The sequence below is a fragment of the Hippopotamus amphibius genome, chromosome 8 (genome assembly GCF_030028045.1).
Source record: "Hippopotamus amphibius kiboko isolate mHipAmp2 chromosome 8, mHipAmp2.hap2, whole genome shotgun sequence".
Lineage (NCBI taxonomy): Eukaryota > Metazoa > Chordata > Mammalia > Artiodactyla > Hippopotamidae > Hippopotamus > Hippopotamus amphibius.
The window spans coordinates 98,613,031-98,627,843 of NC_080193.1; the positions used below are offsets into that span (position 1 = coordinate 98,613,031).

Here is a 14,813-nt window from a genome sequence, read left to right on the forward strand (position 1 = left end):
TGTCCTGGCATAATTATTGATGACACCCCCCTTCACTCTTCAAAGCACCCTGGTTTGGATGATTGTTATGGTCACCCTGGTTAAGAAATTTGCCCACATCGCTAATAAAGGGCAGAGCTAAGACTAGAAGCTGGGTCAGTCTGACACCAGAGGCAGCAATTTCACACTAAACTCCTCACTGTCTTACAAGTTTGACCTTAACAACTGTGGACACAAGTCCATTCCTCTGCCACCTTAAGTCCAGAAACTGGGGGCGGGGGGGGGGGGGCATGTGGAGATGCTCAAAAGTAATAAGACTGGAAAGTGGAACTTGAGTCAAGTTCTAGCTGTATTTCCAGAACACTGGACAAAAACAAATTGCCCAAATTGCTGGAAAAGGAGGAAGAAATGGAGGCTTTCCAAAGCAAAGTCCATGAAATGACTCCTTTGAAAAGAAATTAAAACACTATTTTTATATATTTAAATACCAATGTATTTATTGAACTGCTATTGCTTATTGGATATGCACATTGAAGAGACCAAGTTTCTGTCCTTACTCTCAAGTAGAAGAGAGGACAAATTTACAGTTGAAATATCCTTCCCCTTTCTCATTTATCTTGTTAACAGTAAACCAGTAACATATATCTCCTATTGTGCAACAGGAAGGATAGTTTGTATTTCCGAAGAGGGTCAGTTTGTTTAAAATGTAAATCAGTTACATCATAAGTTTCTTCTTTCAACCCTCCCATCCACCAATAGTAGGAATTAGCAGCACAGAAATGTAGAGGAACTAAGGAGGAAAATCATGGGGAAAATGTGAATAAGAACTGTTCTTACATTTACTCATGAGTAGATTTCTTGAGAAAAGAGACAATCAAGGGTTTTTTAGATCATATTGATTACTCTTTGCTACATGCCTTATGCAGAATTCAAGCACATCCTCCTCGGGCAAATCAAATTGGACAAAAATTAACCTGGAAGGGTGGTTGTTTACTCTTATAAAAGAATTGTCATTAAATTATTTTGAGAAAATATATTGACTAAATCAAAAGAATAAATAACTAGTCCAAAAAAAAAAAAAAAAGACAGTTGTACAAATCAGTCCAAATTATAAGAACAGAGACCAGAAAAGAGTAAGGAAAGAAAAAACTCAATAAGAATGAACACATATAGATGTGAAAGGAAAGCAGTTGAAATAAGGCCTTCCTTATAGAATAATTAGAAAGAGTGCTGGTGACATTAAGAAATTGCTTTCCCAAACTACAATATGAAGCCAGAGCACCTCTGGTTCATGGGGGATACATCAATTTAGACAGTGAAAACAGATGTTTTCAAGTAGCTTGATTGCTCTGGAGAAAACTATGGGAGCAATAATGCAAATCCCCTCTAGGAGACAGAAACAGAGACTCACTGACTCATAAAGGAAGAAAGGAATTGGGTGGCTGCTCAGCCATCTGCCTGTCATTACCCAGAGCCACACCTAAACCATCCCAAGCAGGTGAGACCTCCAGAGATGTAGCTGCACAGTCTCCTTGGGCACAGTGCTCCGGGTGGAACATGGGTCAGAATGCTTTCCTTCTTACTGATCAACATCCTGTGCATAAGATCATTCTCTTTCATTGTGTTTGCAGTAGACAGAAAGCAGGCAAGCCCCTCACTGCCTTGTTTTCTTATCGGGCTGATGGGCACTCGCATTACTTTATAGTGTGGAGATACCATCTTCTGGAAGACCACTGCCAGGAACTCCCGTTGTCCTCTCCAGGCACATTCATCCAGATCCTTGAAGGCTTTCCTCCTGAGAAGGAATTCTTGAGCTCTAGGAATTAGTGCATTTTAAGAAGACAGTTTTTACAAATCATGCTAATGAAAGAAAGCTTCTCATAGTTAAAAACACATAAAAGCAAGACACTTGGGAAATGAAACTCAGTCCCAGTGGTGGCTCTCAGGATATGGGTTTCAACTATTAGGACCCACCCAAATCCCTTAGAGTGTCAACAGAGAGGCAATGAGGAACCCCAGGCAGCCCAACATCAGACTCGGGCTGCTCTGGATTTTGACAGTTTCCTCTGTTCTATTAACTCCTGTTTGGGCCCTCTTTTAGATGCGGCAAGTACTACTATTACTAATATTACAAAGAATAGTGATAAAAAATTACATAGCTAGCATTTATTTGTGCTTACTCAGTCTAGTGGGCAGGATAATAACCCCCAACCCCACCTTCAAAAATGTCCTAATCCTCAGAAATCATCAGTATGTTATGTTACACAGCAAGGGAAAAATGTAGATGGAATTCAGATTGCTAATCAACTGATATTAAAATAGGGAGATTACCCTGGATTATCTAAGTGGGCACAATGCAATCACAAAGATCCTTACGCAGAAGAAGGAGGTAGAAAAATCAACATCACCCAGCCATTGCTGGCTTTGAAGATGGAGGAAGAGGCCTGGAGCTAAGGAATGCAGGCAGCCTCTAGAAGCAGAAAAAGGCCAAACCAAACCAAACCAAACCAAAAAAAACCCCAGATTCTTGGGACTTCCCTGGTGGCGCAGTAGTTGAGAATACACCTGCCAATGCACAGGACACAGGTTCAGTCCCTGTTCCAGGAAGATCCCACATGCCATAGAGCAACTAAGCCCATGGGCCACAATTACTAAGCCTGCGCTCTAGAGACTGCAAGACACAACTACTGAGCCCATGCACCGCAACCACTGAAGCCCGCGTGCCTAGAGCCCGTGCTCCACAAGAGAAGCCACTGCAATAAGAAGCCTGTGCACTGCAATGCAGGGTAGCCCCTGCTCGCCACAGCTAAAAAAAGCCCGCGCACAGCAATGAAGACCCAACGCAGCCAATAAATTTATTTATTTATTATTTATTTATTTATTTATTTTTAAAAAAAAACACAAATTGTCTTCTAGAAACCCCAGAAAGGAAGGGCAACCCTGCTGACACATTGATTTTATCCCAGTAAGACCTAGTTTGGACTTCTGTACTCCTTCACTATAAGATATTAAATATATGTTGTTTGAAGCTACTAAATTTGTGGTAGTTCGTTTCAACAAAAGGCAACTAATACACTCTGAAAACTCTATCACATCCAATTATCTCTAATTCTTACAGACACTCTAAAAGACATGACCATCACATTCATACAAATGAAGAAACTGAGGTTCCAGACGTTAAGTGACTTGCCTAAGGCCTCAGCTCGTAAAAGACAGAGCTGGAGTGCAACCCAGGTATGTTTGACTCCAAAGCCCATATTTCTTCTCTATTCAAAACTAACCCACGTGAAATCAAACCCTAAACGACCTTCGCTCCGTGTCCAGACATGCACCGCTCCGCCTCAGCTGTTAGATGGGCACCATGGAAGCTGAACAAAGTGCACACACAAAAAAGTCAATTACCGTTTAAAAATAGCTCCCTATCCAAGTGGCCAAATGAACGTATTATTTTGGTCTAATTGGTCCTCATTTATTCACTATGTAGGACTTTTCTGAAGAAAAGGGTAGAGGAGGCAAGGGGTGACTTGTGAATGTAGCCTAAAAGCTTGGCTGAAAGCACTTTGAATCAATAAGCACGCTGATGCTTTGGTCTGGGAAATTTACTAGAGTCGGATTTGAAATTCTTCCTTGTTTTCGCTTTTATAATTAATTACCGTGGATAATGCTTTTTGTTAATATTTTTATAATAAATTACCAAGTGTTGCTAGTGGCCAGCAACTTTTCATACATGGCTTAAACATATGGAGTCAAGAAACCAAAACCATAGCTAGAGTGCACATTCATGGATTACTAAAATACTCACATAAGAATTACACACTAATTCAACTACAATAAAAAAAATTACACTTGAAGAGCTTATTATATACTATTCCTTCCCCTTCTGAGAAACATTTGAGCAGAAGCCTAGCACGGTTACCATGGCAACTATAATGCAAAATTGGCGGTAACTTTATGAATTGCAAATTCCTCTAAGGGTGTTGGGGATTTTTTTTTCTGCTTCCATTTTTAACCATCTCATATGCATTATTCCAGCAATATGTTAAACAAGGTTTTTGGGAACTCATGCATCATTTTGAAACAAGCTATGTTTTAAACCCTCAAATTCTATTATTTTAACAAGTGCAGGCTAAATACGGAACACCCAATTTACTGAATTTTAAATTGTTCATTGTTTTTAACTAAGTGCTTAACACATTTACCACCCTCACCTTTTCTTAAAAAGTTAGTCAGATAAATGGAATCCGATCATCTTCAGTGCTGTCTAAAGCTCTCTGAGGATGGAGAAAGGGGATAATCTCAGTTAAAAAACAAAACAATGCAAAACAAAAACTCACACTCTCACAATGTTTTTCCCTCCAGGTAATTTCAATTACATTGTGTCAAACTTTTACCAAACAAATGGCCAATGTTCATTGTTTCCCTTTCTTAACCCCATTTCCCCTCATAGATGCTTCTCTCATTAGACCATGAAAATGACTCAGAGAAGTTCTTTGAGGAACCAGTTACCCAGTATGGATCATTTGCCTTGGGAAGTTAAGGAGGTACAAAGGTTGCCAAAAATATTCTGCTACAATGTGCGTGTCTTCTCATAAATCCTTGTAATAAGAGGTAGTACTACCTACATAATCATAGCAGGTTCAGGTATTAGCACAGCCATCTCCCAGCTGTGTGACTTTGGACAAGTCACGCATGCTTTCTGAGCTTCAGCTTGCTCATCTATAAAACAGGCATTTTCACTTTTGCCTAGTCCATTTCACAACTGTTGCAAGGATCATATAAAAAATGTATTCAAAAGCTATCAAGTCCAATTTTTTTGAATTTTTATTTCAAATAACCAATGCTAGGAATCTCCAAAATATGAATTCATTCTTTATCTTCAGAGCCTGATATTAAGAAGATAGGTGCTGATTCATGGTTTGGGTGTCTTGCGGTTTAGGAGATAAATTGAAACAAAGGTAAGAATAAAAAGATCAGAATTAAATCCTTTTTTTACAAAGGAAGACCTAAATGACTGCCTGGCCAGTTTCTAATTTGGGACACTTATTGGTTTGCAAGACTGTCCACAGGCAATGACTGCATTCAAAGCACATCTCTCAGACCAGTGTCCATCCATGTGCTTCACAAGCTCGGGGAGCAGCGGCATTCTGCGAAGACAAGCATGTCTACTGGTTTGGTCCTTTCTGTGCTGTTCCATAGCAACTTCCCAAGGTCAGAGGAGCGTTTGTTGTTTTCCTGTCCTGGAACAGCAGCCTTCAAAAAGGATGCTAGTGTGGCATGAGTGCCTAATAGCTATAAATTATCATAAACAAGATAATCAAGAGCATTATGGTGGAGAAGCTTCAAAAGACTGAGACCCTGATTGGTTTCCAAAGACTTTCTCTTCATTCATTTGTTCACTCAATAAACACTTACTGAGAGACAGTTATACTCTACTCTGGAAGATAAAGGGAATATTTTCACTCATGAAAAACTCTCCAATGTATGGGGGGAGGTGGGTGCAATTATACATCTCTCCTTTCTTGCCCCAACTGTGTCTGAGGGCTATGGGAACACAGAAATGGCAAAGATGAATCGTAAATGGGGAGGCAGTGAGTGAGCAGAGACCTCCCAGGGCATGTGTTGTTCAAACTGCATCTATCAGGAGCTTTCCAGGTGGAGACGGGGTGGGAGGGATGCTGCAGAGAAGAAAGCAGGTGGAAAGGCTTGGGGAGATGAGATTGGAATGTGGCTAGAGCACAGGATGCCAAGGATAGGGAATAATGACCCAGGAATCTCAAAAAACAGGTGCAAGCCCAACTTGACAGCATGGAATATGTGCATTAAGCCATGAGTCCTGAATTTTTTGAATAAGGGAGAGAAATGACCCTGTCAGACCTGGGTTTTAGGTAAGCCCCTTTAGGAGTTGCAGAGTCAACCAAAACAAGTACAAGTGGTCAGTCAAATTCACTGACCTATGTAACAAGAGAGCCTGCGTTCAGCAGGGCAGACCTAAACCCCCGTGGCCTCAAGGGCACAAGAAGCCCGAGAGAGAGCTGCAGGAAGGAAGTCCTGAGAAGTGAGGACAAGTTTGGAAACCTGTCAGCGTGATCTCAGCAGGTGAGCACACAGATTACACGGTATTTCTGCTTTCCCAAGCTTGGCAATCATACAAAAATGCGGTCGATTCCCTTCACTCTGAGTAACTCACACCAGATGTTGATGCCCTTAGACTCTTCCAGTTCCAGCTACAGTTCCCCAAATCATTTCTTCCCAGAGGTCAGGCATATGGAGCTCATTAAGTCCCATTTGCCAGCATTTCAACTGTGTACAACTTTCTGTTTGTAGTGCAATTTAATGTTGAATTTGATTTACGAAGCACTGCGTATTCTTAGTCCCGGAGGACAGCCTATTCTTCTAGGAGCTTAAATCGTGGCTGGAGGCAATGGGAAAGGACCTTTGACCAAAAGCTGGAATTGGAAATCTGGGCTCATGCTAATGATTTCTAAAGAAGAGAGACATGCACATCTTAGAGACGTTCCATCTGACCTCCTTGTCATAGAGACAAGGAAACCAAGCCCCAGAGAAGTTTGATGAGAGAGCTGGAGGCTGAAAGCTTGATCCTCAGTCCAGTGGCCTTTCCTCTCACCCCCACTTCACCCCCACCCTACCTCCCTACAGTTCAAATACAAAAAAATAAAAATAAAAAAAAAAATAAGGAAAGGAAAACAGGGTGGGGAGAAGGTCTTTTTAAAACCATGAAGAAATTCATTCAAAAATGAAAAAAAAATTCCTCATGATTATCAGTTGGTACCTTCAGATCCTAGTATAAAAGGAGAGAAATTTGATGACATTTGTTTGAAAATGACTTGCCTTTTTTGTTTGATTGGTATGAAGTTATGTACTGTGTCATATATGGCTCTGGAATCAAATCTGAAAGATTAAATAATTCGTTCAAAGTCACATGGCTGGTAAGTCTAAGTCTAGGGTTCTTCATCTGTGAAATGGGCATAATAATATATATCTCCAAGTTGTAGGCTCTAATTTAATTAACCTTTGAGAGAAATGCAAAGGGACAGTGGCTATTATTACACTTGATGTAGATGTGGGTCTGGGCTTACAATAGTCTCCCTGGGAGACTCACCCTATACTCACTCCCATGATGTTGACCTCATTCAAACTATCTGGTGCATTTCCCTTTTGCAACTGCTTCCAGAGCTAGGGTTTATATCTCAGGAGAAAATGATCTCTTTATGCCTACATTTGACCAAGAAGGGTTTAACTTCATTTCATGAGCCTCATTCACCAGTGTTAGCTGTGAGGCACTTTTAACCATTTGTGAAAACCACAGCTAAATGCAAAGGCTGAAGATACGAAGATTTGCTGCGACTGATGAGATTCAACATAATTTGCTCCCTCAAGTGGAGGGGATACATTTTCTGTTTGCTGGACCAGGCCCAGAAACCTTGGGAAAGTCATAAGCCGTGGAAGCAAACACTGCTGCAGAGTCGAGAGGGTGGGAAACGGGGGGTGTTGATGACTCGAGGTCAGTCCTGGGGAAGCTAGTTTTTTCTGGAACTTCTGAGAGAGAAATACGGCCTCTCTGAAACAATTTCACGTGGATTTTCACAAGCAGGAAAGATTATTGTAGCTCTGGTAATGATTAATTCTCATTCAGTGTGAGGGATTGAAGGAAGGAAAAGGCTTGTGGGAGCCCTGAGCACTCCTGACCTTGAATGCAAAGCAGCCTTTGGAAGACAGAAGAGGAGCACCCGGGTCACTCCTGCCCCATCCATAGTCACGTATTCAGGGTAATCTTATCCCCTTCTTCCTCCCCTTTTCCCCAAGAAACCCCCCCACCCCCCGACACAGAATAGACTCCCTGCCTTTGAAACTTTCAGGTTCTAGGGTTAGCATCTTGCCTACAATTTACACCTCAAACATTTTCATTTGTCACTTTGTTATCACTATAACCCTATCATTACAGTGCCGGTTAATCACGAATAAAACAATAAACAAAAAAATCCTTTCCCCGGCAAGCATTAATAATTGCAGATGAACTCCTTGTTTGGGCCCTGCACCACATAATGCTATGTGCTATTATAAGCAATAGCAGAGGATATTTTATTGCAAGAGATAATTTTTTCTAACTGTAATATTTACTCCCTTCAGAGTCTAACCTCACCCTGAAGGCCCAACAAAGTCACCTAGAGGGAGTTAGCAGCTCTAGCCTGCAATTTATGGAAAAAGTATTCTCTCTCCTAAAGTGAAAAATGTGAAACCAAGCAGAAGAGGGTGAGGGATGCTTCTTTAACCAGAAATTAAGAGAAACACACACACACACACACACACACACACACACACACATAGGATATGAATTCTAGAATGTGCCTAGCTGCTGGGGGTGAAGGAACGAGGGAAGGAAAGCCAGTGAGTGGTTCCTCTGAAACTGTCTCATGCACTAGGAAGGCTTTCATGAAGTGAAACAGCCTATCGTAGGGGCTGGACCAGTACTTAGACTGGAAACAGCTCAATTTTTCTGCCATCCCCTGCCCATCATGCCGGCTCTGACAGCTTTCCTTCCTCCCCTGGCAAGGATACCTCAAGCATATACTGGAACATTTGGGGCCACACTTGAATATTAGAATAGTCTCATTTTCAGGTATTAAAAAGTCCATCTACTGATTGATTCTCAAAATACTAACCTCTCACCCAGTTTAAGTTTCCCTCCGCCCCTGCTCAGTAAGGAGCAGTGTCTCTTCTTCTGCTGTTTGTCCACCTTATTCTTTCTTTCACTCCTCCTGCCCCCCTCACTGTGCTGCCTCTGGCTCCTGCGGGGTCAGGACGGAGAGGAGAGACAAGAGGTACAGGGACAAGGTCTTAATATTAACCTGTGACCTCGTATTCTGTGAAGATGCCTTTTTTGTGTGTTAGGTGCACAAACGCGGGTTCCTCCACTTTGAGGTGTTCTTAAGAGACACCCCCTTTCCATTGGCTGCAGCCCCCTGACGCCACATTGTCGCTTCCTTGACCCTCACAACGTGCTCTCAAGCTGCCTGGGAAGACCTCACATGGCCTCTTTTTGCTGGGTTTGCTGTGCCTTGGCAGGAAGTCCTCTAGGGCAATGCTTTTCAGGATGACTCAGTCCTGCCATCTTCCTCAGCATCTGTTTAATCCATGGAAAAGATTATACATCCATGCCTTCCCCCTCCCCAGCGAAACCTGGAAGCCTAAAGCCCTCTCCTGCTGCTCTCTGCTTTTACTCTGCCATCAAGCAACTCCAGGCAACCTCCTGCCTTCGGGCTGTTTCAGGCAAGAGTCAGGATCCTACCTCCAAGCCCCGCAATGTTCAAAGGACTCACAGCAAGCTCTCAAAAGAATTCTGAGTCAAGGTTTCTGAGTATCACACTCTGAGTTGTGCCTCTACCTCACTGAGTCAACAACGTGTCCAAGCCAGCAGTCATGACCTGCAGGACAGGGGCCGTCCCCCCCGCTCCCTCTCCACACTCTGGGCTCCCTTGTATGGTGGGTGGCTCTAGCTAGGATTACAGGTCAGTCGCTTTTGAGACTGTATCAGCCTTTGACTTAACTAAAAAATTTAAACATAACATCCTCCCCTGTGATCATTTTAGGCGATTTATAGAGATAAACTTATGATATCATATCTATAGCATATATAGCATGCATTTTTTAGATTAATTAGAATATATAATTCCCACATTTAAAAGTTTATACTCATAAATAATATTTCCACAACACTCAAGTCAAAGATGGTCTTATTATATACAGTATAGTAAAATTCATCTCTGATGAATTAAACTTAATCCTGAAAACCTTGTCAACCACACCTAATACATGGTGCCTGATACATTTATAAATTCTTGTGAGATGGATGAATAGGCGGATGGATGGAAAGGTGGATGGATGAAATATTTTTAAAGCACCAAATCTAGGAAGGCAGCATGAAATTAGAGATGGATTTGGTTTCTTTTCTTCAATATAATAATTGTGACCTTGGGAAATGTCATTTAACCATTTAATGTATCAATTCCCTCATCTGTAAGTAGATGTAACAAAGACCAGCTATGAGCATCAGATGAGATAATCTTGGGAGTTCTAAAGCTGTATACAACAGAAAGGTGTTGGTGGGATGGTGACTGAGGTTCTGCAGCTCTGCTGCTGCCTCGAACAATTTCCATGTTTCTGTAAGTCATTTTTTTAAGATCTTTATTGGAATATAATTGCTTTACACTGTTGTGCCAGTTTCTGCTGTACACCAAAGTGAGTCAGCTGTATTTATACATATATCCCCATATCCCCTCCCTCCCGTGACTCCCTCCCACTCTCCCTATCCCAGCCCTCTAAGTCATCACCCACCATCGAGTTGATCTCCCTATGTTATGCAGCAACTTCCCACTAGCTATCTATTTTACATTTGGTAGTGTATATATGTCAATGCTATTCTCTCACTTTGTCCCAGCTTCCCCTTTGCTCCCCTCCCCCACCCTGTGTCCACAAGTCCATTCTCTACGTCTGCATCTTTATTCTTGCCCTGTCACTGGGTTCATCAGTACCTTTTTTTTAGATTCCATATATATATGAGTTAGCATACAGTATTTATCTTTCTCTCTCTGGCTTACTTCGCTCTGTATGACAGTCTCTAGGTCCATCCACCTCACTACAAATAACTCAATTTCCTTCCTTTCTTTGGCTGAGTAATATTCCATTGTATGTATGTGCCACATCTTCTTTATCCATTCATCTGTTGATGGGCATTTAGGTTGTAACTCATTTTTACCATCTGCAAAATGGACAATGAAAGACCTCTCTAGCTTTCCTTAGAAGGCGGTGCATTTATAACATATAGGAGGCCCTTTGATTTCAGGGTCCAGCTGATCTAACTAGTTGTATGACCATGGACCAGTCATCAAAATTTCCGGTTCCAATGTTCTCAACTGTTTTTAAAGGGACAATGATTACTACATAGGGTGGTTGTAAGAATCAGGTGTCTTAAAGTCATACAGTACCGTGTTCATAGACAAGAGTACTCAGCATATACAAATATTAGAATCAAGAGTGTCCTGTGAGTTTACAGTAAAAAATACCATGGGGTTACCTCTCTCTTTATTGCCTAGATTCAGTCATTTCTGAATAAGCTTAGTTGCTATGGTTACCTTCCAAAGACACCACGTTTGATAATGTGTTGGGAGACGGGGATTGATGGTAGAAGGCTTTTGGGGGGACACAAAGCAACTTCAGCAATTGAGACATTTTAATACATGAGAACTCTTTCCCTTGGAAACCAAAGTCACATTTTGCCAAAATGGAAATGAACTCAGGAAATGCAGTTTCAGAAGTTCTGCATCACATTTGGCCAGTGTCCTTTCCCCATCACCGGGACCTCAAGGACAGGTATATCTGGCCCTGAACCAACTCCCGAGCATCTCAGTTTCCTCCCCCAGGATCTGGCAGTCTGAAAGATGTTGGTTGCCAGACAGAATTCATCAGATTCACTTCCCAGATGCTATCGCTTCTGATGCCGAAAGAAAAATGGGTTGCCCAGAAATTGAGGTTGGAAAGGATGAGTGTAGCTGAGAAATGCACAGTGATACACACAAAACAGTAAAGGACTATTCTTGTTAAAATTCATTAGCACATTCTATCTGAATATTCCAGGGGTCCTCACATCCCTCAAATTCCATAGTCCATGGAGGGGCAAGCACTAACATCCCAGGCTAAACTATCCCTCACGGCAGAGTTATAAATCGTTCTCTATCTGTTAAAATCAGCCACAGCTCCAACGGCGAATGAATAAAAGTTGGCCTGACCCCACTTCCTGTTTCCAACTACAGCAAACCCAACACCTGAGGGGGCCTCACCAGCAAGAGTATTGTATACACAATCCTGCTAAAAAGACTCTTTCTTCCTGATCATTTTTTCCCAGACATTTCAGGGAGCTGTCCTGCTCTTATTTGAAATTCAAACCAGAAGAAAGTCACCTCTAAAAATACCAAGTTTCTCACTTACACTTTCACGATGATGCAGCACCACCTAGGGGACATTTTTATTCGTTTCTTACTATTTCCACTGTAACATTCCTTCTAAAATACTGCAGCACCCTGCCCCACTACCTCCCTGTATCTACACGAGATAGGTATAGAAGCGGCTCTACACACAGTTTTCAAGATTTCAGCTCCAGACCTAATTCAACTGGAAACCCTGGTAGACTAGCTCATTACATAAGGATCACTGCCAAGGGCTGCAGGTCACGTTTACAATCACCGTAGAAAATTTGCTATATTATAATATTATTACTAATATAATGTTATATTATATTAATATAGTATAATAATGTTATTTTATTATAATAGAATATATTTTATATTATGTAATATACTTATCTATAAATATCTTTTATAAAATTTTACATATTTTACATATAAATATTATCAATCCATATTATAAAATATACTTAATATTTATATATTTTAATACATATTATATATTATATTTAATATATATTCTATTTATATTTTTTAATATTTTATATATATTTATAATATATTATAATAATATAATTAAATATTATTTGTTATTATAACAACCACCAATTAAGCATCTGCTACATGACAAGGTATATATACATTTATTTCTAGTCCTTCAAATTGGGTATTAGTATTCCCATTCTACAGATCAAGAAACCAAGGCTCTGAGAAGTAAAAGTCTTACCCAGGACCCCAGGTCAGGACTGTCTTGCCCTTTCCACTATAAAATGCCATGAGTTGTGCCTACAGAGCAATGAGGCTGTTCATTTTAGTGACAGTAAAATAGAACATTCAAATATGCCTTCCAAAGAAATGATTTTGAAACTTGTATTATCATTCCAATAACTAACGCTCATAACATTTCTAGTATCTGTTGTAGGAAGTGCCTCAGAGCTGTGCACAACACAATCTCTTTACCTTAAATGTATATCACATGTTTAATGAAAATATGGTGGAGATACCATGATGCCAAGCAGTGTGATTTTTTTCAGGCCTCTCCGTTTCAGATTTTGATTGGTATATCTGGGCTAGGGCCAAGGAATTTGTATTTTCATCAAGTATGCAAGTGATTATAATCATCAGGAAAGTTTTAGAAATAATGGTGTAATGATACATGTATGAGCTTTGGGTTCAGAAGGACTTGGGTTGCAGATTTAGCTCTGTCTTTTTTCTCATTGTGCACTCCTGGGAGAGTCATTTAAAGCTTAAAGCCCCTGAGCATCAGTTTCCTCATCTATAAAATGAATATTAATATTTATTAATAACCACCAAACAAGCTGGTGATAGGACTGAATGAGATTATGGGTGTGAAATGCTAGTACAGTGCCTGGCATATAGTAGACACTTAATAAATGGTCATTACTATTATTACCTAATCACCCACTCTCAATTCATCAAATTCGTCCTCTGTAGTTTTTGCAATTTCCAAAAATTAAGTCCACAGTAAAAGAATATAAGGATGCACAAAATATAGTATAGTGACATGTACTTAATTTAAAAAAAACAACTAAAGATTCTTAGGAGAGACGATAGATAATAGATGATAAATAGATAGATGATAGATAGATAGACAATAGATAATCTTTAGGATAAGGAAATGCTCTAGAAATAAGAAACCAACATTTAAAACATTTTAACACTCAAGAGAATAACAAGTTTCTGGGGGTGAAAAAAACACAATACGATACAAAAGGTAAGCAACATAAGTGTTCATGGATGGATGAATAAACAAAATGTGGTGTATATATATATATATACACACACACACAATAGGATATTATTTAGACTTCAAAAAGGAAGGAGATTCTGATACATGCTACAACATGAACGAACACAGTGGACATTAAGCTAAATGAAATAAGCCATCACACAAAAGGACAAATACTGTATGATTCCACCCATGTGAGGTACCTAGAGTAATCAAATTCATAGAGACAGAAAGTAAACGGTGATTGCCAGGGTCTGGAGAAAGGCGGAATGGGGCTTATTGTTTAATGGGTACAGATTCAGTTTTACAAGATGAATGGAGTGCTAGAGATGGACGGTAGTGACGACTGCAGAATAATGTAAATAGACAACGCCATTGAGCTGTACACTTAAAAATGATTAAGAGAGATGGTAAATTTTATGTGTATTTTACCACGATTTTAAAAAAAAATTTTAAAACCCAGATTGATATCAAGATCACAGTTAACACGAGTTTGAGAAATGTTTTGCTCGGCTTGTAGTTCTAGGACAAAGACTGCCATGTGAGATACTGTGGCTTAGAAAAGCATATAGTACAACCTTTTTTAAAACGAGCAAGTAAATTCTCAGAAGTGTGACCAGCACGTCTTTGGTCGCCTCTGTTTTTCTTTAAAGCCACATGTCTACCCAAGATCACCCAAGACATATTATTGAGCAAAATAGGAGGCTAAGACTGGAAAACTTGTTCAGATTTCACTACCCCAGCCTGGGAGAGTGCTTTGAGAAAAACGGCTGTGGATCACAGAGCCGCGTTTTACCGACGGCCTGCAGCAGCAGCAGGAGCGGCAGCGGTGGATGCAACTTTATGTGAACCTCCAGCTGGCAAGAGGGCATTGCCCCTCCATTTCAATTATCTTTAATTGATTTTCCTCGAGACTAGCATTTAATAAGGTAGATGGAACATGTTTTGATGAGTGTGACATTGAAGCCCTTCAAAGGTCCTAGAATATGATAGCATTGGCTTTTTGTCTAATTTAACTTAAAACTTGTGACAAGATGAAAGTCTTTATATATTTAATAAATTCCATGTCTTTCTCCCTTCATTGCATTTTTTAGCAACTTAGGAAT

At 40.3% G+C, this 14,813-nt stretch overlaps 1 protein-coding gene across 1 annotated transcript in view; it reads right to left on the minus strand.

Annotated features, from left to right (window-relative positions):
* The window catches only part of CPO (carboxypeptidase O), a 131,569-nt gene extending 116,990 nt beyond the window's left edge, over positions 1 to 14,579 (minus strand). Inside the window, 1 exon segment of the mRNA XM_057746503.1 lies at positions 14,504 to 14,579. Coding sequence (XP_057602486.1) covers positions 14,504 to 14,579 — 76 coding nt within the window.
* Positions 14,580 to 14,813: the final 234 nt, after the last annotated feature.